At 38.4% G+C, this 25,890-nt stretch overlaps 2 protein-coding genes across 2 annotated transcripts in view; one reads left to right on the forward strand and one right to left on the reverse strand.

Annotated features, from left to right (window-relative positions):
* Window positions 1-1,023: 1,023 nt before the first annotated feature.
* On the reverse strand, window positions 1,024-9,461 carry ppic (peptidylprolyl isomerase C). Its single transcript, XM_086315348.1, has 6 exons — window positions 9,216-9,461; window positions 7,219-7,332; window positions 5,685-5,778; window positions 5,510-5,577; window positions 5,276-5,392; window positions 1,024-2,588 (listed from the first exon to the last, which is right to left on the reverse strand). The coding sequence occupies exons 1-6, from the start codon at window positions 9,318-9,320 to the stop codon at window positions 2,460-2,462; spliced, it is 627 nt and encodes a 208-aa protein (XP_086171474.1). The 5' UTR covers window positions 9,321-9,461; the 3' UTR covers window positions 1,024-2,459.
* A 10,002-nt stretch (window positions 9,462-19,463) lies between these two features.
* prdm6 (PR domain containing 6) overlaps window positions 19,464-25,890 on the forward strand; it is a 125,792-nt gene continuing 119,365 nt past the window's right edge. The window contains exon 1 of the mRNA XM_086315353.1: window positions 19,464-20,239. Coding sequence (XP_086171479.1) covers window positions 19,480-20,239 — 760 coding nt within the window. The 5' untranslated portion in view covers window positions 19,464-19,479. The remainder of the gene's footprint in view (window positions 20,240-25,890) is intronic.

The following is a 25,890-nucleotide window of genomic DNA, read 5'->3' on the forward strand; positions in this document are numbered from 1 at the left end:
CAGCAATTGAGTCTTGCACGGTGAGCGTGCATAGAGGCTATGGTCTGTGCATTACCTATTGTTTTCTTTGAAATAATTGTACCTGATGATTTCAGATCTTGCTGTAGCTCTCCACAAGTGACCTTTGGCTCTCGGACAACTCTTCTGATAATTATTTTCCCTACTCTGTTTGAAATGTTGTGAAAAGCACCTGGTCGTGGCCGGTTCATGGTGAAATGATGGTCTTTCCACGTCCGGATTTTGGCACCAACAGTTCTCACTGGAAAATCTTCTGTAATCAGTGTCAGTCACAATCAGTGTGTTTTGCAAAAATAAGGCTGTGAAGGTCTTGAGCTCAGTTTTTATGTGTGACACTTATTTATAGGCCATCCGTTGGGACTGAAGCAGCTGATATTAATTTATGCAAAGTGGCAGGATTGCTTTCTAATTACTGATAGACTTTGGCGAGTGTCGTGACTTTCCATACCTTTTTGCACCTGCTTTTCTCCATGTGTTCAATACTTTTTCTGTGTCATTTCTCATTGTTACACAACTTAATATATGAGCATGTATGGTTAGTCTCTTTGCATGTGTGGATTGAATGGGCTCTTACCAACATCTGTGCAGCAAGCAATAAGCCATTTTCATTGTCATATGAAAATTCACCACATCAGAATCCATATGAGATAAGCATATTTAATCCGAATTACAGTTTTTAAAAAGGGACTTTTATGCTTTTGCTGCTTGTAGGTGGTATATTGTTGTATATTTTTGGGGTCGTGTTCGTAGCATGTGTCAAAAACTACCTAAACAGTCATTTATGTTAGGGGCTTACAAAAAACCCAAAATGTGATTTACAATGTAGTGGCTATAATGTTAATTTTATTATAATTTAGTGGCTTCTCAATTGTTCCACTTGATATGACACAGAATTCATCAGTACAGCTACCTGAATTAGCAAAGGGGATCAGCTGATGGCTGATGGTAGGCGAATGGTGAAAAGCTAGAGACACAAGAAGTAACAAATATAAAGACTAGTTCTGGTTGTTTTGCAATAACATTTTTATTGTAGAAAACATACTCATTGGCACTTTCCTTTATTGTTGCTGAAATAAAGAAAAAAAAATGTTTCTTGAAGAGGTTTAAATGTTGTATTAGCTGCAGTGGCACAAGAATATGTTCTACAGTATGTTACCATGACAGTTTTGGGGTCATTACAAAAGAACTGTGACAGTTCACCAACGTCACTGAAAAGCGTCCGTACAGAACTCATTTTCACAATTTTTGAACCATTTCATCCTGTGCAGTTTGTGCTGTAGTTTCTGCAAACATGATATGGTGCATAATGTATTCCCAAGCACAATGCAAATTCTATGTTTACAGTGATGCAATGTTAAAAAAAACAAAAACATTTGGCACTTGACATGTGCTACATATTTTTTGCATATGCATGTTAACGGATTTTAAAATTCTGATATTTATCAAATAGATGCATAGGAAATGCATTTGGCAAAGAAAGAATGATTTGGCAACAAATGCTACATAAGTGTTTCTGATGGCAGATTATACAGTGTCTTCATTATTTGTTACTAATACTAGATGATACTAACTAGCATCATCCACGTAAAGTATTGAAGTATACTAATGTGTAAAACCATTAGCATTTACCACAGTGAACCTGATAAATACTGAACACATCGACTCACACACTGCCACGACTCCTCTGTTAAAGACTTTGTGTTTTGAGGTTTTGATATGTTTTTCCTTTTCCCTGCCACGACTTTGAAATGGGTCATTTCGGAAATGTAAAGCTTCCATTTGATGGTCTAAGAATGACAAATTAATATGAATATTAATAACAATTAATTAATACTAATACAATGCTAATACTAATATTTGAACCTGTACATTGGCATCCAGGTTTAACACCTTATTTTGAAGGGTTTTCCTGTTTTCTCAGAAAGTTAACACCTGTTATTTAGCTACTGTAACGATTTCTGTTAATAACTTAATAGAAATTTCCAATTTTTATTACATCTGCATACAATGGAAATCAATCAGAAGTCACGATCTACTTTAACTACTTGACCCACAATTGCTAAATGCTAGCAAGGTAGCATTAGCAAGCTCATTATTACTATACATGTTAAGAATTACAATACTTAATATGTATAGTACCTCTTAGTTAACATTAGCCACTGGTGTATGTTAGCATGTAAACATTAGCTTGTGAGTTAATATGTTCCCAGTTAGCATCGTATGAGCTTGCTTGGTGAAATTTTCAGACTTTTTTAGTTATAAGTGTGTTAAAAAGTACCCAATCCAACATGCTAGCACCCCAGAAAGAGCATGTTAACATACGAAAGGAATATAAAAAATAAATTAATAATAATAATAATTGGCACGCTTTCAGTGGGACTAATGATTAATATATAAATATTAATATATTTCTCCTACAGACAGTCTTGCACCATTGGCATTTACCAGCCCTCCACCTCCACTACGAAGGGCTCTTTAACAGGGATCCTGCCACTGTTGACGATCACACACTCTGTGTATGGCAGGTTCCTGTCGTTGGTGTCCTGAAGCTCAATGGTGTGAACCACAGCCTGCAAAAGGAGATCCACAGAAGCAGGTTAGATACTTTATTTTAGTGACAGTGAATCACACATCAGTTTGTTTTAGGTGTCACCTTTAACATGCAGTGCAGTATTTCCACTAAACACATGACAATGGATCAAGTCGTTAAAGTCCCATTCACACAGGTCTTAAAACTAGCATTTGACCATCTGGTAACCACAGGTTGTGAGGGGGGAAAAAAAAACAAAAAAAAACAAAAAAAACGGACATTCCCTAATTCTTGTGTTCTTAGTTGGAATGCAAGTGATGGACTTGCAAACAATGTCTTGCTATTCTCAGGAGCTTTAATAAAACTATGGAAAGTACGACCCAAACCGGAAATAAAGTACTTTGAAAGTAAAGCCTTCAAAGAAAAATTGCACCTTTTTAAACATACTGGCTGTGGGGTTAAAACAACTGCAAATATTCTCACACTTTGTCACATTTATACTATTAATTAGCAAGTATTTGCAGCCAAAAATAGAAAACTACAGATAAATGCAGAAATCTGATAGGAATCAAAGCAATCACTAGAAGGTTTTTGGTGCAGCCAATCGCCAACCTTCCTTTTATCCCAAAACTTTATGAAAGAGTAGTTGTCAAACAGCTAAAAGATCATCTGCAGAGGAATGGCTTATTTGAAGAGTTTCAGTCAGGTTTCAGAGCTCATCACAGAAACAACTTTAGTGAAGGTTACAAATGATCTTCTTATGGCCTCTGACAGTGGACCTCAGTGCTGATCATTATATTTTATTACAGTGATTACAGCATGCTGTAGGTATTACAGGTATTGCGCTGCAGTGGTTTGAATCATATCTATCTAATATACTCCAATTTGATCATAACACACACCAATTAGTTAAACTGCAGGAATGTCTTAAAGACATAAAGACCTGGATGGCCGCTAACTTCATGCTTCTTAATTCGGATAAAACTGAGGTTATTGTACTCGGCCTTAAAGATCGTAGAAATATGGTATCTAACCCTATTTTTACTTCGAAAGGCATTACCTTGGCCTCCAGTACTACCGTGAGGAACCTTGGAGTCATTTTTGACCAGGAAATGTTCTTCAATGCACATACTAAACAAACAAGTAGGACTTCTTTCTTCTATTTGCATAATATCTCTAAAATCAGAAATCCTTTACAGCACACGATTAGAAAATGTCCTTCCTTTCCTACCTTCTTCTACCCAGGACAGATTCAGTCTGATAATGATGAACAAAACCTGCCAAATTAAAACATATTTTCCGCTTCCATGTGTAGTACTTATCTTATTCTGTCCCTTGTTACATTACACTCATTATTTTCTCAGCACTTTGACTTTACTACACTCTCAGAGAAAGCCCAGTAAATTTTAGAAACCTAAGTAATAGTTTCCTGCCCTCTGCTGAGTCCCCACACCTCAGAACATTGCTAATACTGACCTGCCCTAGCCTTTGCATACCTGTGCTCATCTCTTTTGTTGCTTCCTTGTACCTCAAGATTAAAATCTTCTACTTGATTTAATGCTTTGCCAAGTTTTGCTCCTGCTGAATGCAGCCCAAGTCTGGATTATTTCCTGTACGGGTGGAGTTCCTGAATCTATACAAGAAACTAGTTCGCCTTTGGCAGACCTTTCAGAACAAATACAAGGACTAAAAGAATCAAATGTGAGCTTACTTTCTTTAATAGTTTGTACATTTAGTAACTCATTAGCTCTCAGTGAAGAGTCTTCGAGCTTCCTGAAAACCAGAGTCCTCCCATGCCAGCTGTATTCAGCTAATATTATTCAAACATCAGTACTCTTTTTAAAAATAGAAAAATAAATAAATAAATAAAAAAGGGAGAAGGAAACAGAACTTTATGAGCCCTCTGAGCAGACAGGAAAATGCCTACCCCAGCTATCCTTTTAAGTAGGAGGGTCCAGTTTTGTGAGAATGTGCAGCTGTTTCAAGGTTCAAGGTTCTTTATTTGTCACATGCATAGTTATACAAGTATAACACACAAGTTATACAAGTTTAATGTCTCTTAGGTGCAATTTGTATTAATTTGGAGTTTTGTGCATTACATGCAAATGCTTCTCTTTAGTGTGATTTTTCATCTTGCTGGTCATTCTTATTTTGATCTCCATTTATGGCTCATTCAGCTGAATTGTTTATGTTTTGACATGTTTGAATGGGACTGCTAATTACTCATAGTTCTTCGCAGGTGATGTTCGTTGACACCTTGCTTCTGCCTTTTTCCACCCATTCAATTATTATTAGGCTTTTTTTTTTTGCCAATTACAAATTAAAGTCTGGACAACATTTTAGGTCCATCTAAGAGGGCACAAAGACGACCATAAAAAGAAAAGAAAAACATTTCAGCATGTAATATTGGTTGGTTGGCAATCTGACAGTTTCCCATCTCTATTTCTGTTCATATATTTTATGCTTAATTTGTTCTGGCTTTGTTTTAATTTTCTCTTGGGGTTGTTTTTAGTTCTCTGCTGTCACTGAGGTCATTTTATGCATCTCTGACGTTTTTTGAGATTCTGCTCAGAGGCCCACTTGTGTATCACACCGCTCACCCTGCAGGCTGTTAACAGATTATTTCACAGTCAGGACACATTTGCACAAATAAACCCACACCTTCTCCTCCCCTGCAACCAGATGTAAGAAAAAGATTAATGGAAAAAAATCTTAAGTTCCACCCACCATCCCATCCAGGACTTTGCCAAAAACCACATGTTTCCCATCCAGCCACGGAGCTTTGGAAGCTAGGATGAAGAACTGGGACCCATTGGTGTCTGGCCCAGCATTTGCCATGCTCACCTAGTACACAATTACACACACAACTCTTTGTTACGTCATGTCATAACTTGTCATATTTAAGTTTGAGTCAACTACCTTATTCTCCAATACATGAATTGCTAGTGAGAGTGTGCTCACCCAGCTTGCTCCAAGGTGCTTCAGTTTGAAGTTCTCATCTGCAAAAGTTGTTCCATAAATGCTGTGACCTAGATTTTAAAAAAGGAGATTCAGTTAAGCTCTGGTGGATTTTTTTTCCTAAAATGAAAAAGGTTTAAATTTAATGTGTAGGTACAACTTTGTCTTTCATTCCCACCTCCAGTCCCATCACCAGATGTGAAATCTCCTCCTTGGATCATAAAATCCTTGATGACTCTGTGGAACTTCGTCCCTTTGTACCCATAACCTTTCTGCAGAGACATGTAAAAACATAATGCTGCAACACAAAGACCACTGTGCATCAAGAGTGATACACAATTATGAAACTGCAAAACAAAAAAAAAAAAAAAAAGAATTGATCGATGTGAAAACTAGATTTTTCCACCTGTGGATACATTTGTATGTCCCAAACATCATATAGAACTTAAAATATAAACATGTTGTACAAGTAACCTTGGAAACAATGTCAACGCTAATTTCTAACTTTCTGAGGCCTTTATGGGGCCTGACTGACATGTTGTGGTTATGATGATGGCTACATTTAATCACCATCACTACCGTTAAATTTTATGTGTGTGTTTTCATCTGTTTGTCTATTCACATGCATGTTGTATTTGACATATTAATTTGTAAAGATTATGTACATTCACTGATTATTTCATTACACCTGTTGAATACTTGCTAACACACATATTTCATCTGCCAGTCTCGTGACAGCAGCTCAGTGCATTTAGGCATGGAGACTGCTGAAGTTCGAACCAGCATCAGAGCAACTGAATGAGGAAGAAAGCTGCTTTCAGTGAATGTGGCATGGTTGTTGCGTTGTACTGGAGTATTTTGGTCTACTGGATTGTTTCTGCCAAATCATTTCCAGTGTTTAAAGAGAAAATATCTAGTGAGCATCAGTTTTGGGCAAAAATGCCTTTTAGATGCCAGATGTCAGAGGAGAATAGCCAGACATCTTCAAGCTGCTGGAAAGGCAACAGTAACTCGAATAGCTAACCAAGGTATGCAGAAGAGTATCTCTGAATTTACAGATTGCTGAACCTTGAAGCAGATGGGCTACAGCAGCAGAAGACCATGCAGGATTCAATTGTATTTTTCCAATGTTGGAAAATATTGCCTGCTTAAATAAGTCTTGGTTTCTGCTACAATATTTGGATGTACCTTGTATCAACAGTTCAGGTTGATGGTGGCAGTTTAATGGCGTGGGGGAATATTTTCTTGGCATACTTTGCCCCCCCACCCCACCCCCACCAATACAAACTGAGCACTTTCTTTAACACCACAGCCACAACACAGAATATTGTTGCTGACCACAGTCTACTCATTTTCTGATGGCTGCTTCCAACAGGGTAGAAAGCTAAAATCATCTTAAACTGTTCTCTTGGGCATGAGAATGAATTCACTCAAAGGTCACCAGATGTCAGTCCACCAGACCATCTTTAGGATGTGGTGGAATGGGAAACTCAAATCAAGGATGAAACTGTCATGGCAATATGAACCAAGATCTCTGAGGAATGTTTCCAGTACCTTATTGAATCTTTGCCACAAGGGATTCAAGCTGTTCTGAAGGCAAAAGAGGTTCCAACCCAGTACTAGCAAGGTGTATCAATTGAAGTGGCTGCTGAATATCTACCATAATCACATCAGTGTGCGTGGAAATGTGTATTTGTCCAACATCATCCTACCTCTCCAGTTGCCAGTGCGACAAAGTTATTCACTGTTAGAGGGACGACCTCTCCAAACAGACCAATGACGATCCGCCCCACCTCATGACCTCCCACCGTTATGTCAAAAAATACCTGGAAAATAAAACAGCTGTCATTTAATAAAACATCATACAACGTATTGTCATCCAATCAGCTCACTAATGGCCATCATTTCACACATGTACTGCAGCCATGTACTTTTCTAGACATGTGATGACGAACTAAGCTTCTGTGAAAACAGAAAACCAAGCAAGTCGTCATCCAGTGCCATTCCTCTTGTACACACTTTCAAGATAATGACCTTACCTAAAATAAACCCATTTCCAGAAGCCATATTCACCTGAAGAAACTGAGTTCAAGATACCATGTGAATTTAGCCGTCTCCTACATTTACTTTTTATAGTCTGAAGTTAGAAGATCATTCATGTACATCCCACTGTTGCAAATAGTAGGAGCACTTGTAAACATGACGCCAAAGGAATCATCTCCATCTGATAAGCCGGAGAGGTTCAGATAAAACTTCATGTAGCACATGGATGTCAACATTAATTTAGTCAAAAAAAACTTCCATGCTCTTATGCAAACTTAACTCTGAGTTTATACTGAGCACTCATCCTCTGTGTCTATATGTAAGCGTGCTACTTTTCCTTTGCAACCAGAGGCCGTATCAGCCGTAATAGGGAGTCAGTTTCCCTCTGCCATCTCTGTTGCATTTAAGTATCAGGTTTCTGTGGCTCCAAAAACTGACCAGAGCTCCTACTTTAGAACATCATATCACAGAAATGTGTGGTTTAATTAGAGCTATGCACCCTTTAAGCACAGTATAAAAGAGCTATAATACAACAGCTATAATGTCAAGAAAGGATCTCATGGCTGTTCAAAGAAGGTCCTTAACATCGTCTTAGAGAGTACATCAGGGTTTGAGCTCCACATATGTTAACACAGTGTTTGCAAAATGGTTCTAAAAGTTCAGCTGTGTTTTTTATGCAGCTTTTCCATCTTAATAATAATAATAATAATAATAAATCCACTCCTTGGCACACCTGGTGTATGGTGAGAATTGAAAGAGTATGTAACATCAAAGGTTACAATTGACACTAAAGAGGCTAACAAGGGTGAAAACTGAGAAGAAACCAAATAAAGAAAAGAAGTGCTGCCTGTCTGATGGTCTGTATCTGTGCAAGATGTCAACAGGCCTCAACCAAAGTATAGCTTTTTTGAGAGGTTAGCCAATACCAACATGGTGCCAGAAAAGCTAAAGACACTTAGACACCAAATGTTCCTTATGTAAGAAATCTGATGCATGTAGATGCAACTGTAAATGCAAAAAAGAGAATAATCCTGCAGTCAAAAAATAGCCAAAGGCATGCCGGGTGATATGCGGGTAATTTTATTGAAAATCACTGGTGCTTTTTCTTTATACACTTTCATGCACGAGCTCCGTGTTTAAATGAATTTCAAAGTAAAAGCAGGAATGTGGCTGAATAACAGAGTGTGAGTTTAACAGATGGCTTTTGCAGATGTTGGGTGGCTCATGTCTTTTCAGGGTCTGTGCATGTTTATTACAGCCTCAGAGTAAGGAGGTCACACATTTATCTAAGAGTGTGCGCGTGTGTTCGCCTGCGGACAAACGCATTGCGCGTTAAGTTAATCTCAATGGACACGTATACAGCTGTGTGTGTGTGTGTGTGTGTGTGTGTGTGTGTGTGTGTGTGTGTGTGTGTGTGTGTGTGTGTGTGTGTGTGTGTGTCCCACATATTCTCGAAGAATCACGGAGACAGAAGCCTTGGCCTCCTATCGTTACCGGACACGTCTCCCCTCGCACTCCGGGTGACCGTGCGCGCGTGCCCTTCCTGTAGTACAGCACTTCTGCGGGATCGCCGTGAACCCACGAGAAGATGCAGATCGAGCACGCGGAAAAGAAGCCTACGCGGTTTTGGATTAATGCAAATAAATGCGGCAAAATATGCACCCACCTTCTCTGTGACTTTCGGTCCTGTCCGTGAAACTGCGCCGGACACCGACTGCAGGACGACGGCAGAGAGGAAGAGGAGAGCGGGGAGGCTCGTCCGGAGCTCCATCTTTGATTAACGGAGACAGGCCCCTGCTGCGAGAACCGCCGAAAGGGCGAGAGGATAAAGAGGCAGTCACAGCAAGTCACAGCTGGAAGGCTGGCCGGGGAACGGCGCTCATAACCCGGCTACATCATAAGACCACTCCCCCCTGTGGGCTGAGTCTGGACCAAAGACCTGCCTACTGAGAGGGAGAGGAGAGCAGACAGAGTGAAAGGAAAAGACGAGACTGAAGAGGAAACAAGAATTGCAGAGAAAATAAATGTTAAGACTTGAGAAAGAGGTTTAATGTTGAATAAAACATTAAACCCAATATTGATGATTATAGTTTATGATGATATAGTGTCATGAAGGAGGATAATGCAGAGTATGCATACTGGCTAATGACTTGTGATCAGAAAGTTGTTTGTCAGTGTACATGTGGTTTATAGTCAAATCCTCCACTGGGTTGTTACACAGATTTCAGAACAGCAAAAATGTTATCTTGTCAGGATTGTATTTTGCCATGTGTAATAAAAATCTGTGCTTATATTAGTGATAGACTGTATATAAAAGATGGATGAAGCATCTGTGTTTGAGTAGTGAAGTAGTGAAGGCAATGTAAACATGTATTCTTTCTGTTGACCAACGGGAGATGAGTTTTCTTCCACCGCCAGCCTTTCCCACCTGTGACTTCAGAAAACACTTTCATGATGAGTTTGTGGTGTCAGTTGCTAGTTTCAAACCTTTCTTCAATACAAAAATATGTTCAGATTGTAACTGTTGGTCCCATTTAAAGTAAACTAAACAACAAAGCGGGGTAAAATGTCTGTGAAGGTTCTCAGTTTGACCCCAAAGCGGGGTAAACATAAGTGCAAAGTTACCTTGTAAGTAATTAGTGCTAATATGTTAGGGTGCAGTATCCCTTTGATTTCTTCGTCAGATACCATAAAAGCCAACACAGTTATCCAACTAGCTATAACGTATATCTGGATGCACCATATATTTGACACAGGTGACATTGGCATGTCCATTTCTATGATAATCATGTATACAGTGCAGACACATGACATATAGCACATATTATAGTGAGCATCTTATTTCTCACTTAAGTTCACTTTGCTATGTGTGTCATTAATAACAAAAGTTTTATGGAAATTATGCAGGGCTCTTTATGTATGTTAAAGAATAGATGAATTATATATGTTTCTGTAAGATTGTCTAATATACAGAATAAAAAAAATCTAAAGACACAAGCTACTATTTTCCAATGAGAATAATAATACCTCAAAACAGGGAAAAAAGATTCTGTAGCTCAGAGGATTATATTTTTCTTGACTAATTGACAAAGAGTTGCATTTTCCAGCATGCAGTGATCTATAAGGTGCAGTGGCTCGTTTTTAACACTAAATGAAGGATAATGAAGTCCATACAGCAGAGTATTTTATCTTTAAAATACTTTACTGCATTAAAAACACCTCAGGTCTGCTTGGGCTTGGCTTCAGCTGCAGGAAATAAAGCTGAAAAAGAGAATATAAGTCCCCGCTGAATACATGTCTATAGAGATGAATTATAATAGTCAGCCTGCCGTGACCTTAACACCACAGCAGGGACACACACACACAAACACACACGGTTATCGGCCTCCTGTCAAAGCAGCCCGTCCATTCGTCTTTTCCTGCCGCCGTCCGCCGAATTAATTAAGCAGAAATGTAAACGTTTTAATTGAATGTCAAAGCAGGACCTTAACAACATGCTCCTATGTAAATGAAAGTGACACCGCTTTAAACCTGTGGGTTTACATGTGGGTTTATACCAAGGTCACAGTCATGTATTTATGCATGTGTGTGTGTGTTGCACAGCGTAACTACAAACATTTTAATTGAATTAACACCACTTGTGTACTAATTGGCCCCATGCATTTAAACCAGTAAGACTTCAATCAACCAATAGTGGAAGCGAACCCTGTAAACATCTCCAGACTTTAATGGCCACAAGAGTGATTCGTAGCCATATTAATTACAAGTAAATTAGATGATCGTTTTTATCAACAAATCAAGATTTGATTGGTTGATCATTTTGTCTGATTTCTCTCTGTCACTGATGGGTTGTGTAAAGGCAGTTGAAATGGAACCCATAGAGCTTGAGTATTAGTCATACTCTGACTTCCTTTAAGTGAAACTAAGTCAACTGAAATAATTGTCTGATACTTGAAAACTTGTTGGATTGATGGATTGACGTTTTACTTGTAAAGCAAAACCTGAGGTCAATTTTCTTGGGAATAATTCAACAGTGGGGAAATCCTTTTGGGACAGTGTGCATCACAAGTACTTCCATACCAGCCTGGGGCACAAAAAATCCCCTCTATTAATAGTGTTTCTATTAAAACACTGTTTTGTTTTGTTTTTTAAACTACTAGGTGTTCCTGGCAGCAGTTTGGGACCTTCATTTTGCATTGTTCTGTAGTCTTTCATATTAGTACTCATAGGCAATATAGGATGATCAAACTAGACTTCACGTGTGAGGTGTGAAGCTGACTATGAAACCAAGGACACCCCATGTTTGCTGACTAATGGGAAGTAAGTCAATGTGTAGCCAATTAGCATAACCTCAATAATTCTCCTTTCTGATTCTAATAATGACCATAAATTAGAAAATTGACACATTTTCTTCACAGAGAAAGAAACCTGAGGCTACGTTTCCCATAAAAATGATACAACTGCTAAAAAGTCACGTTGGCCCCTGCTAGCCATTTTAGTGTTGGCTTCACTTTCAGAATCAAAAGCTATGTTGACCTTTAATACTGTCATTTGGTGCTATTTTTATAAATTAGGTTGTTCAATAAAATAGTTTTTATTTCAGCTGAATTCCTGCAGCTGTTTTACAGCTTGAACTAAATTAACGCAGTTTTAACCCAAATACATCAAATCTGAAATAAATATAACTATTTTATGAACCCATGTGTAACATGCATAGATCTAATAAAACACATTTTCAAAGAAACTATGTTCCCTCTCGGTGGTTTATAAACAGAAGAATCTTTATTGAGGTCATAAGTCAAGTGAATATTTGGGTTTTCTCTTAGAGTTTCTGTTACCAGAAGGATCTTCACCTGCTGTCCATTAGAAAGAAACATGTTTAAGGCAGTTCTGCGTTGAGTTCAGTTTTCAGGAGGGGCAAATGTAGAATTTATGGTACGACTGGTCTTTTTGCCTGCATAGAGCCTAAGGGATTTCCAACCTTGCTTGCATACATAATGTGCCTCCACATAACAAACAGCATGTAAGTCAACGTGGGTGACACGCTGTCCGATCCAGATGGGGTTAAAAACTGTGCTGGAAGAGCAAAAGGAGTGACAACTGAGCTCACCTTCAACAGGAGGAACAGAAGCTCAAAAACTCTAAAAAAACAAACAAACAAACTAAAAGTGTTTTTATCTTCCTTGAGAAGAGACCTCTTGTGGTCATAAATGTGATTACGTGTCTACATAGAGAATTCAGGCTGATGACCTCGTTAGTAACACAGTGGATAAAATGTTGTGTAAAATCTATATGAGGATGTCCTCATGTGGCCATTTTTACCATGAAGTCTGCTCTCTGGAAGCAACTTTATATTTAAAGACAATATATATTATTGCATGTAGTTATGCCATTATAACAACATATCAGTGGTGTAAGTTATATTCACTGGTATCAGGGACTGTACCGTATACACGAGAAGACTCTTATTCACTTCATTAATTTCAAGCATCTCATTGTAAGCAATCTTTTTTTTCAAAAACACTCGTGCATGCCCCTGCTTGGCCTGTTTGTGCTGTTGGCAAACTGATATACTTAATCACACTGAGAGAAATTTTAAAAATTAGATGTTATTGTTAAGAAATAAAAATGATACACTGCTTTTATGAGGTTATAGCTGAATAAATGCAGAAAATGGGCCATTTTAGCTCATTGCTAGGTGGTTGCTAGGTAACAAGATGATGTCAGAACTTCTGATATAGATAAGAACCCTCAGGGGCCTAAGATGTACCCGTGTGCCAAGGAGAAAACAACAACTCAATAAATAAATACATGAATAAATAAAATACATCAACAATCAAAAGTACAGCATGAGAATCAAAGGAGGTAACTGCAGTGGACAGTTTTCATTTTTTCCATGGATGGCTACATTCATAGGATGATTCTCGTCCGAGGTCTGCTGCCACTCATTTGTATCGGTTCTATTTACACTTATCTTTTATCCTTTAATATACATTACTGCGCAGTTATTGTACGGCCATATCTGAGTTTGCATGTTTTTTAAATAATTGTAATCTAAAGTTAAACTGCGTCCATGTCGCTGTTGAAAATGAAACTCCTCTTGCATTCCTGCAATGTTCTCACATGCAGGAATACACAGCTTTGCTAAATGAACTCTTGTTTATATTGTGTTTTTTCCTTTCCTGCAGCCGTCTAAATAATTAGCTTTTGTTGTAGAAAATGATGAATTTGGGCAGTTAATTTATTGATCGTCCGGCTCCTTTCGATGTGCTTTGCTTTAGAAAGTCATTAATCAATGGATGAAAACACCTAATTCTACTCCTGCTCTGTTTTCCCCCCTTTTCTTTTCTTTCTTTATGCATTCTGTCTGGAATGGAAAATCCCCCGCGGCATTATGGAGACGAATCAAAACTATGAACTAAAAATGATGGTGATGGAGAAGAAATATAAGAAATGTACATTTAGAATAAAAAGCACCATGAATTCATCATTTATATCTGCTGGTTAGGGAACATTTGCTTCAATGTTACATTTGTAATGATAAAAACAAACACCACAGCTTCAGTTTAGCTTAAAGTGGGAGTCATGCTGATGTTAAAAAAGACCTTTATATAAAATATTATGAATTTGTTCCAGTGAATGGTGTTACAATATCATAACTGGATGAAAATAAATGCTAAAAATTCATTTTCAAAGATGAAATTAAACAGTTGACAATGACAATAACAAGTGTATAGGAATAATATTCACATTTACCATTACTTTGTGTGGGTTTTTTTAAACGTTTTTCTCATTTAACACCACAAACGACCTCAGTATAACAACCAAAACATGACAGAAGCGATGTGTTATTTATGTGCAATCTTCTGATCTCACATTGAAATACCTCCACTATCTTATCATTGGTAATGTTTATGAACAAGTTAAAACAATATATTGTCAGTCAACAGTCTGTACACACAAGAGGGCAAAAAACTATGATGAACAAATGCACAAAGTGTAGCTTTTTGACTATTGTACACAGCGAGCACAGTGAAGAGGAAGCCAGCATTTAAATGTAAAATGTTATGATAAATTATAAATTCTTACAATAATTCATAACAGAACATAAGAAACATGAGAAAAAAATAGTAAAGTGAACTTTCAGATCATCTCTGGCGTCTTTAAAGGTGCATTTGGGGCTTAGTTTTCCTCACACTGGGCTCTTTTTGTCCCAGACAATTATTTAGTGGCGAAGTAAGCTAGGACCAAAATAAACATATTTGGTAGAGGGCGCAATTTCCTGCTCAGTGTAGCAAAGGAAGTTTAGCTCATAGACTGAAGAACTCAGCTGATGTTGTTTTGTGGCTGCAGTTATTTACTTTTATATAGATAAGAATGAAAACTGAATGAAAAGAATTTCTCGTCTATGCAACTATGAGGTGTTGTAATTCTCCAATAGGAATTTGGAGTTTTAATTTTATATATTTGTGCATTGTTATTGTTGTATAAAATAAAAACAAATCTGAGACAAGTGCTAGCATTGTAAAATGTAGTTTATTAACATTGAACAAATTAATCTGTAAGTGTAAAACTAATATTAACTATTATAATCATGACATTTTTGGCCAGCAGTTAAACTCAAAATGTAAAATGCACCAAATATTTTTTGTTCACTAGTATAGTTGTATAGTTTTTGCCAGGAGCAGGAAGTCTAAAAAGTCACTGAAATGTAAACAATAAATCTCAGGTTGTTTTTTCCCAGCTTTATGGATTTCTTCGTTTTATTAAAACTCAGCACTAAAAATTCATCGGTATTGTTCATTTGGATGCAAAAAAAAGAAAAGCCTTAGATCTAAAAGGAAGTGTCATGCCAGCGATTTGACTCTTCAGCAGTGACTAACAGCTAATTCCTTAGAACAAGACACACAAATCACTGAAAAAGGAAGTAAAGAAGTTGGATTGGGCTGCAGTGCTGCTGGCTTCCTTCACTGTTAAAACAATATTCCTTTTTCATCAAATTGAACAACCAACCATACAAGGACATTTTGACTGATGTTGTGATTAAAATTGCCTTTTTGAGTCCACGTTAAAAAAACCCCAATCTCCTAACAATAAGGACCTACCTCCTTGGAGGTGAAAAATTACATGTAAGAAGACCCTAGATTTGAACTACCAACCCTGCGCTTTTCTGCGGGCTACTGTCGACCCTGAACTTGTGCTTCAGCCAATCAGACGGGCTGTTGCTGCTCCACATTCCTCCATGCTGAAAAAGTCGCTTTAAGCCGACAAGAGTTCATTTTCAGACGCTTATGTTTGTGTTTTTGTTCGTTATCAATCCACCAGAGGTCTCGAGGATGACAAATGGGTCCTGTCAGGGCGACGCCAGTCATAACAACACACACTCATACTGACACACACACACACACATTTACATTTTCAGGCATTTAGCTGATTCTTAGCTGTTCTTATCCACAGCAGCTTACAATGACTGATGTACACACACATACTGTATGCTTTACGTGTGTAGGTGTAGGTGTGTGTGTGTGTGTGTGCGTGCATGTGCGTGTGCGTGTTTGTGAAGCAGACGGGTGGGAAAGCTTGGGGTCATGGATAACAAGTCAGACCCAAAACACAATGAGCTCGGCTGTAATCTGTCTTATCTTCACTGGTACACACGTGCGCACACACACGCACATACATACACATACACACATACATACATTACACAGACACACAGTCTGTGCGATTTGAACTGGCAGAATGACCACCTATAAGATCAGAAATAAAAATAAATATCAGAAAAACAAGATTTTAGATTGTTGAAAGTTCTTCGGTGGATGAATGAGGAGAATGAAAAATAACTGACAAGAAGCTCAAAAACTATACGAATTTTAAAAAAAAAATCTTTCCTGAGAAGAGACCTCTTGTGGTTATGGATGTGATTGCTTGTCTACATAGAGAATCCAGGTTGTAGACATAGCCTCCATTGCTGCAGTGAAACCTCATTAGTAGCAGATTTGTTAAAAGCATAAGTCTGCTGATGTCTACATACACAAAAAAGCAGAAATTCGCTTTCACTACTGATGTTCATAATCTAGCTAGAACCCCATAGAGTTGAAACAGAAAGTCTGAACTTCTTCCACAAAGAGTGATGTAGTTGCTGTAGAATGGCAGTTTGCCTCCCACCAAGTGACCTGTGTAATCATGTTGCGGTCCCCCAGAGGCTGAGCATGCAACACCTTTCACCTCTGGGGTAGTTGGTCGCCGACACTACTTGCAAAAAAAGAATAAATCCAGTCACCAGAAAGTTATTTTTTCCTATTTGCAAAGATGTTGCTCAAAGATGTTTACTTTAGCATGACTTAGTCATTATCTGTACTGTTTTTGGAAAAAACTATAAATCTTTTGTGATTCTGTACATCAAGAACAATCTGCTGGGCAATGAGTAGGAAGTGGAATGATTCCGCTCTGTCAGCTTTGAGTGACATTAGTGAACAAACAGCATTTCTTTATTAGGGTTACGGGGTGTTATGACCTCCAGGGGTAACAAAGTATATGTACCGAACTGATATTTGAAAAACTTTCAGTTACCTTTGGTTGATGAACCAAACTGCACTGATTTAAAGAAAAACTGCTTAGTTGTACAAACTCAAATCTTTAGCACACAAAGGTGTGCTCAACTGATTTACTACAAATCACCAGCAACCTTTGATAGACACATGAGAGAGGTTTGCATGTAGCCAGTGCTGCTTTCACCATATTGGCATTTGTTCATAGTGTCAATAAAGATCATTTGAATGAAGTAAAAAGAGTCCAGTCTGAAGCAAAGCACTGTAAAGAAGACATGAAAGAAATAAAAGGGGGGAAAGGAGGGAGATAGTAAAAACTGAGTGTTTGGAGAAAAAGGAGGATGGAGAAAAGAGAAGTGAGAGAGAAAGGATACGTGTGAATTTGAGGGAGAAAGAGAGAGAGAGACTATGGAGAAAAGCGGAGAGAGAGGAGGAGAGAGGATAAGTGAATGGAAGTGGAGAGAGAGGGGGTGGGAGAGAGAGACTCGTGTAGAACACTCTCCGGTAGTTCTGGCTCCGGAGACGCGCTGGACGCAGCGGACTGTCCCGGCTCCTCTCGATGGTTCACCGCAGCCCGGAGGAGGGACAAACCTTCCACCGCTGCCCGGAAATCGGCGCCCAGGAGCCGCACACACTCTGATAACTGTAAGGCTTTGCTGCTTTGCCAACTTTCACGTTATAAAAAGAAAGGGAAAACATCAAAGGGAACTCCAAGCAAAACCTATCGGAGCCTCTCCGCGTCTCTGCCCGCCGAGCGCTGCCTCTGCTTGGACTTGATCAGCACGCGAGATCGCCGAGCTTCCAGGGACTTATCCGGATCATCTGCTCACTTATTCAGATGAAACTATTCATCACGAACTGGTTTACACTGTAAACTACTCGGAAGTGTGAACGTGAGTGCGTTAACGGCTTTTGTTGGCTTTTCTAACGCGTTTTTTTGCGCTCGGTGTGCGTAAAATCCGCGCTAAAACAAACCATCCGAGACAGAGACAGCGGAGCAGAGGAAGGAGGCAGAAGTCAGTTTATATTTGGTGTTTTATTGGTGTTCGAAGTTTATGTTCCACACTGAATGCTTTTATTTGGTTGGTGAGACTTAATTCGTCACGAGTTTTAAAAAGAACGTAGAAGAAAAAAAAACTGCAAATAGAGGCAAACAATTCAGTTATAAGATCATTTTATTTTAAGTCATACAGAAGATTCTTTTATTTGTACATCGTTTACGTCTGCTTATTTCAGTGGATGTAATTGTTTCCTCTTTTTAATATTCGCCAATATTCACCACTATAAAAACTCTTTCTACTTTCTAATAATGTCTTCTTAAGATGTGTAGAATCGTACCTAATTCTTATCATTGGAATTTAGATCTGCAGATTTTCTTTTCTTTTTTTTTTTAAACAAAAAACACACCAGTGTGGACATCCACCTTTGAAATTCCTCTGTGAAAGAATTCAGGTTGAACCAGTGGAGTATTTAAGACTGAACAAACTCAGCATGATCACCAAAAACATCTGAAGCATGACCCTCTCACTCTTTTTTAATTATAAACACGGATATAAATTTAAATTTGGAATTTTGTATCGGATTTTATCCTTTTTAGCTTGTTTGAAGCCTAAAAACACATTAGGGTGACTGAAAGGAGAGCAGAAGCCAGACTGTGAAACATATTTATTTGAGATTTGGTTTGCAATCAAAGTTGTAGAAAAGTGAAACACCTGCTTTGTAAATTTATAGATAAAAAAACTCAGACTACATGTAATGTTGATAAATTGTCATTTTAAATTTTATACCTAAAACATTTCAATGCAATTTGCACCATTTTACATTTACAATTTTTACAAAACGCAAGAAAAAGGAAAAAAAGTAAAGAAAAAAAAACATTATCGATCAGCAGGCTGATGTTCAATGTGCTCACAAATTTAACACAAATATAATTTTGGATGAATCCTCAGAAAATAAATTGTTTGAAACAAAACGCTTTCTGGTAAAAAAAAAGAAGTGTGAATCAGATGTGATCTGTTGTAGATTTTGAAATGAGCAATGAGACTGAATTCTGCAGAAAAAAAATCAAGCAAACACATCGGTCATCAGTTGAGTTCTGGAGTGGAGCTCTCTCTTAAGTCCCTGAAAACTGATTTATGTAAAAACGCAGTAACTTAAAGCACTGATTTTATCTTTTAAAAAGTCATAAATGTCTCACTAAAGTTGTCAAATATGTTTAAAAATTAATTAAACACACAATTAAAAAAATTTGTCTGTAGTGAATCTGACACTTGTTGTATTTCTCGTGTTTGAAGTGAACAAACTGGAACCCCTGCATGTTCAGCGCTTCATGTTTTGACCTCTTGAATGTTTCTATATGTTTTTTGATCCTGATGATTGATGCCGCTCTCTCTGATGTTTCCTCCCAGCAGTCAGTGGACAGCCATGCTGAAGCCGGGCGACCCGAGCGGTTCGGCCTTCCTTAAGGTGGACCCGTCCTACCTGCAGCACTGGCAGCAGCTGTTCCCTCAGGCTCAGCTAAAAGCTCCTCTGGCTCCTCCGCCACCCCCACCTGACCGTCTCTCCATCCCTATTGACACCATGCGCCCGTCCCGCCTGCATAGCCACCTCCTAGCTTCCACGCACTGCACTTCTTCCTCTTCTTCTTCCTCCTCCTCTTCAGCAGCTTCTTCTTCAGCAGCAGCAGCAGCCGCAGCAGCAGCCGCAGCGGCAGCCCTCACTCCGTCCACCTCCATCTCCATTTCCACCAACGCAGGGCTCTCCCAGCTGCCTGTGCCCCAGCAGATCGCACTTTTTGGGCAGGCATTGGCCCCAGTGTGCGCTGGACCTGGAGGTCCTGGAGGAGGAGGAGGAGGACCAGGAGGAGGCGGAGGAGGAGATCTAGTGGTGGTGGTCCCTCCAGAGAACCCGCAGGGGCTCAACCCAGCAGCTGGGCTCCTCCATCAGGCCAAAGAGCAGAGCTGCGGAGGGGTGGGGGTTGGAGTGGTGTCGTCCAGCGTGAAGAGCAGCAGCAGCGGAGGCAGCGAGGAGGGCGGCAAAGGGTTCAAGCTGACGGCAGCGGAGCTGGACTACTATCTGTACGGACAGCAGAGGATGGAGATCATCCCGCTGAGCAACCACACGGGAGAGCTCAACAACCGTACGTACACACACACTGACACACACGCTTTATTTAGAGAAGCAGTCCTGTAATCTTCAGTTCTAACAATCCTTCTATGGCGCTCGACCATGACCTTTGACCTTTTGGTGTACTCAGTGTTTAACTATCAAGTACTTATAATCACACTGTAGTGTTTCTGTCGGGCTTAAAATCATCTGCTCAGCGTTTCAGGTGTTTTTTAATCCTATTATTACAACTAAAATAACAAATTTTTAATAAAATGTTTAACCACTGAGTGTTGCTAATTATAATTTTTTATTTTTAAAAAATTGCTTATTTCTATAATTTCCCATGAATATTTATGTATTATTACTGCAAAAAATTTTTTTTATTAGTTTTTGAAAAGTTGTAACTAATCTTTTAAAATATATATTTTATAATTTTAAAGATAAATTAACACATAACGTCTGCTCTTTTGGACCACAATAATTTTCTCTTTTGTTTTGCGGCATTTCTTTCGAAATACACACATATGTGGCATGCTGCCAGCATCGGTTTCCACCTAAACAACCTCTTAAAATTACAATAATTTATACAGACAATTCCCAATAAAAGGATGTATTTAAATCTCCTCCATCACTCGACATGTGATTCACTCCTTAAACTGCACATAATTTCAGATTTATTTGGTCATTAAAGTGCAGTAAACTTGTAACTTAAGTTTACGAGCAAATCTAACATGATTTAACTAATGTAAGACTTAATTTCATTCACTGCAGTTTTAAAGCGTGTCATGCAGCACTTGTGTGAGACGTTACAGTTGGTTTGACAGCTGCGGTGCTGGACAGTAGGAGCTGGAAGGAGAGGATAGTGGTTGGCTTGGAGGGTCAGAGGTCAAAGGTCAGCAGCCTGGCCTGGGATCACGCTCTCAGACAGCAGCAGTCCTGCAGCTCACAGTTAATATTAACCAGAGTCCATTTGGATCTTATGTTAAAAAACAAACGCCTCTTTTCTCTGCACCTGTCGGCCTTCACGCACCATTTAAGGGTGTTTATTAGAGTGCGCTGTCATTTCACTCCGGTCAAAGCTGCGGATTATTTCCCGAAAAGTAATAAAATTTTATATTAAAAAATAGAAACATTTAGAGATTTTTTTTCTTACTTTTATTTAGTTTTAATGTTTTTTCACTTTTACTTTTTTTGTGTTCTTCGAAAAAAGACAATCTTCATCTTAAAAACGGATATTTTTCACTCTAAAGCCGACTAAACTCCAGCTTCGATATCGGCTGTGAATCCTCGCACACGTTTACACAGATATCGACGAGGCGCTGTCATGCGTAAAAGACGCACGAACACGCCGGTTGAAATCTCGCCAGTCTGGCCTAGAGGTGCGTTTCTTCAGTGCTGTCGGGACGTCCCGTTAAAAGAAACACACACACACACACGCATACTTCACGGTGGAGGCTCAGCGCTGAAAACAGCCGCTGTGCACGTGGAGATTGATTTAAAGTTTCGGAAAGTTTGACATCTACCCCAGGAAATCACTTAAATACCCAGAAAAATGCTTCTAATTTCATATATATCAGTGATTCAGTTTTCTGTTGTGATGTGCATTACCCTCTGAATATAATCAAACTTTCACCGAGTGAGTTAAATCCTGAACTGAACAGATTTGTTCAAGCGTAATTTAAGTTTTTGAAATCGCATTGTTTGCCATTAGTTTAACATTACAGTCAGAATTTATTTATTATTGTAATTTAATCATTTATTAGCCCGATTCTTATTATTTTGCTGTCGCGCAGTTTTATTTTAATGTCCTCACAACATTTCTAACATTATGGAGGAATTTTTCGCTCACTGCTTTAAAAAAGGTCCGTTTTTGATTACTCTAATCTCCGACTTCCAGAACATTCCCACACAAAAAAGGTGATTTTAAAGTGGCTGCACCGTGATCCATCTTAATTTCAGTCGGATCTCATTGGTTTTTTTTTTTAAGTGTTCAGAATTTGCAGGAGAATAACGAGGACTTCATTTTATTTCTTTTGCTTTAAACGTTAAACTTCGTGCTCTCTGCTGCTGCAGCGTCACCGCTCTGTCTCGTTCTGCTGTAATAATCCTGTAATCTGGCGCTTTGGCGTCTGTGCCGTAACCTCGGGATTCATCTCCGCCGCTTCTGCTTTCAGGCGTTATGGCAGCGATCCTAAACAGCACGCAGATTGTGTGTGTGTGTGAGCGCGTATATTCCGCGGTGATAAAACGGACCATCAGCAGTAATCTGAGTCGATACGCGCCGGCAGGGCCGATGAGGGATGGAGGGACAAGCAGGAATTAATTGCCGTATATAGTTTTGTGTTTGTGGAGGGGAGAGAGAGGGAGAGAGTGAGAGAGGAGGAGGGGGGATCGATCCACCGACCTACCGGCCCGCTATTTATCATCCCAACACGGTCGTATTGAGGTCTCCTGGGTGTGTGCGCGCGCGCGCGTGTGTGCTTGAGTGGGTGGAGTGGGGGTGTAGATAAAGCAGTCACATACGCACTCCTTCATGTGTCACTGTCACAGCTCGATTATTAATCACAGTAATAATAATAATAATAATAATGATGATAATGATGATGATGGTTAATTATTATCCATTTACGTTTTTACTTATTTAATGTGGGTGGGGCGGGGGGGGGGGGGGGGGGTATTTTTTTATTATTTTTATTTTTATTTAAGTTCAATAACTGCAAGTCGTTTATCCTTCTTTGCTATGCTAACAGGTTCTATCTGAATATTTATGGCACTGATTTTCACGCTTGGTTTTTTAGGGCTCTTACGTCTTTAGATAAATATTTTCAAAAACGTAGAATGTTTTTTTCTCTCTCGCACTAATAGAAGAATAAATGTAGAAAGCATCCACCAACAGAATGCGGGTCTGACTGAAGGTCTAGCTCGCCATATGTTGATACAGTTTAAAATAAATGAAGTTATTATTAAAATGATTGACTGCAATGATTTGTTGAGTGACATAAATTATTATGTCACTATTTTGTTTTTTGAGAGAGGAAAACTGCAAATGTTTACCTCTTACATGTAAGAAGAGAGGGTCACTTGTTTTTTTGTTGTTTTTTCACTATTTTCTAATTGATTGATTAGTTAAAAGATGTTTTTTTCTCCAAACATTGAATGATTATTAAATTAAATAATTATTAAAACAGTTTAAAGCTTTCACAGATCAATCTTTGGTGTACCTCAAAGTCCAGCAACATTGGATCCCACATTTGCCATTATGCCATGGAATAACCTCTCATTAGCCCATCACAGTCTGCTTTTGTTACATGAGCTTTCTGTTAGAAGCTTCTAACCCAGGATAAACATGAGGATGCCTTTGTGACATCATTCGAGGTAGTTTTTAAGACTTTATAAAAATATTTTCCAAAGAGATTTTTTTTTGTTTTTTTCAACAGACTGAGTAAAACTACTGGTGGTGAGAAAACCGAGTTCTTTAAATGCTCCAAAATTTGTGAGTTTGTTACATGAGTCAAAATGTTCTCAAACATTTGGATTGTGACTCATTTGTATTTAAAAATCATAATGTTAGTATTCACAGATTCTTGGCTACTTCTAGATTAAAAAATGATCAATAAATGACAAATTCTTCCATTAGTTGCTGCTATTACAAGCAAAAAATACAGATAAATCAAGCAGACTTACCTAACATGCTGGCGGATTAGCATACAATTAGTTCCTTTGGTTTATTGCCTAAATATATACATTTTTAGTTATTAATTTAATAAAATATTAATAATTTTTAATAAATTAAATTCCAGCCATATTTCCCCCAGTCCTTTAGATGTTTAAGTCATCTGTGTTCACATCAGTTTGATGTGACTGAGCAGAAGTGGAAAAACAAACCGAAAGAAAACATAAAGAGGCTGGAATTTTATGTTCAATAAATACATACATAAATTTTAAAGCTTTATGTCGATTGCCCAACAGCAAAAATGGCTGGAAGTTATCAGCCAGCTGGGATGCATTCTGCTTTGATAGGAAACACAGATCAGTTCTTCCGAGTTACATCTGGAGTTAATACCAGCTGACAGTTTTACAGTAATTTAATAACGGCTGAACACACACACAGACCTCTGACTGCTTGTATGTTGGTTTTCAGCCTCTGTCAGTTTGTGTGGAGTCACTCAAAACAACTTTAGCACAGACATTATACTGTGTGACAGATATTAAATGCAAATCACACTTTAACCTCTCTCTAACCGACAAGCTTGCAGGTTAAGTTGTTGTTTACTGTCTTTAAGTGCTAATGAGAGGCTTGAAATGAAATCCAAACCTTCTGTAAAGACGAGGAGCAAGCAGTACGTCACGTATGCTCTGTGCAAATCCAATTCTTGAAAAATCACATGCATAGAGTTCTGACTGATGCTGCGATCGCATTTTAAAGGCAGCATGCTGTGACTGCTGCCTGGATTATGTCTCATCTGGTTACATTGATGCAGGGAGAAGGATTCAGAATCATGCATGTTAGTAAAAGATTGTGGTTTTCATTAAATATTTCAAATCTAAACCTGTCATGGTTTGTTGACATGTTTAATATTAAACCATGACAGTATTTCCTGTGTTTGATATGTGTTTCTCCTACAAAAAACAAAAAGCCATCATATTACAGAGCTCCAGATACAATTATTCTCTGTGTAAGAGCTGATGTTGCTCAGAAAGACCTCACAGAGCTGATTTTCCTGATTATGATCAATCGTGGAAATAAAGAGGGTTGAAAGATTTAAACCAGACCTGTCTTAGAAAATCATTTAAAGACCTTGATATTCTGCCATCGATGTAATTCAAGTGAAGAAAAATAAATAATTGCATTTATGAAATTCATAGTTACAGTACAGCAGTCAAGCCTGTTATGTTTAACATGTATATACATAAAGTGTAGACCTCCCAGACTGGACACAGGACGACACCTCTGTCTTTCAAATGGTTTTGAGAAAAGAAAAAGAAAAGAATCACAGAATGTTAATAGTTTTTATGTATATATTTTATGATTGTACAAGCATTTTTATTTTTATTTTAAAAGGAGAACCAAAAACAGGAGAAGGGTTTTCTACCTAAATGTGTTTTTAAGATGTCCACAAGGATTTCTGACCACTACGAGGTGGAAGAACAAACTCAAGAATACTGAATATGTTACAGAAATATATATTTATTCACTTATAAACCTCACTCTTTGGGCAAATGCTGACTTTGGAGTCTGAATTTGTCCCTAATACAACAACAACTCTTAGTTTTTAAGTGGACTCTGCCTCTACAGCCACTTTGTGTGAACAACTAAGATGTGTTGCTTATGAAATCCATGAAGTGCTACAGAGAAAATTACATTTTATTTATGTAATTAACACATTTTGAACTCTTAAAGAAATATAACAAAAGGAAAGACACCCAGCTGAACTAAAATGATCCATGTAGCAAACAAAAACTGTTGTGCTGCCACCCTCATATCGCCTTTGGGCTTTTGGAGCCTTGACCTGACTTTTAAAAAATAGTTGAAAAAAAAAAAAGCACTATGCTGCTAAAAGATAAAAAATAGATATTTGCAAAATTCTGCCTAAATATGTATTTTACCTGGTTAATGTGTGTGGCGGGGCGTGGTCTGCAGCGCCGCTGCAGGGGAGGCGGACGCACCTGAGCGGCACCCGC

The sequence above is a fragment of the Aulonocara sp. 'chitande type north' Nkhata Bay genome, linkage group LG12 (genome assembly GCF_057382095.1).
Source record: "Aulonocara sp. 'chitande type north' Nkhata Bay isolate Kocher_YH1m ecotype deep benthic linkage group LG12, A_spYH_male_GT1.1, whole genome shotgun sequence".
In the NCBI taxonomy this organism is placed as follows: Eukaryota; Metazoa; Chordata; class Actinopteri; order Cichliformes; family Cichlidae; genus Aulonocara; species Aulonocara sp. 'chitande type north' Nkhata Bay.

Coding starts and splice junctions, on each gene's coding strand:
- ppic (XM_086315348.1), bottom strand. CDS start 9,320: ATGGAGCTCCGGACGAGCCTCCCCGCTCTCCTCTTCCTCTCTGCCGTC. Junction 7,333..9,215: donor GACCGAAAGTCACAGAGAAG/GTGGGTGCATAT, acceptor TTTATTTTCCAG/GTATTTTTTGACATAACGGT. Junction 2,589..5,275: donor GCAAAGTCCTGGATGGGATG/GTGGGTGGAACT, acceptor CTCCTTTTGCAG/GCTGTGGTTCACACCATTGA.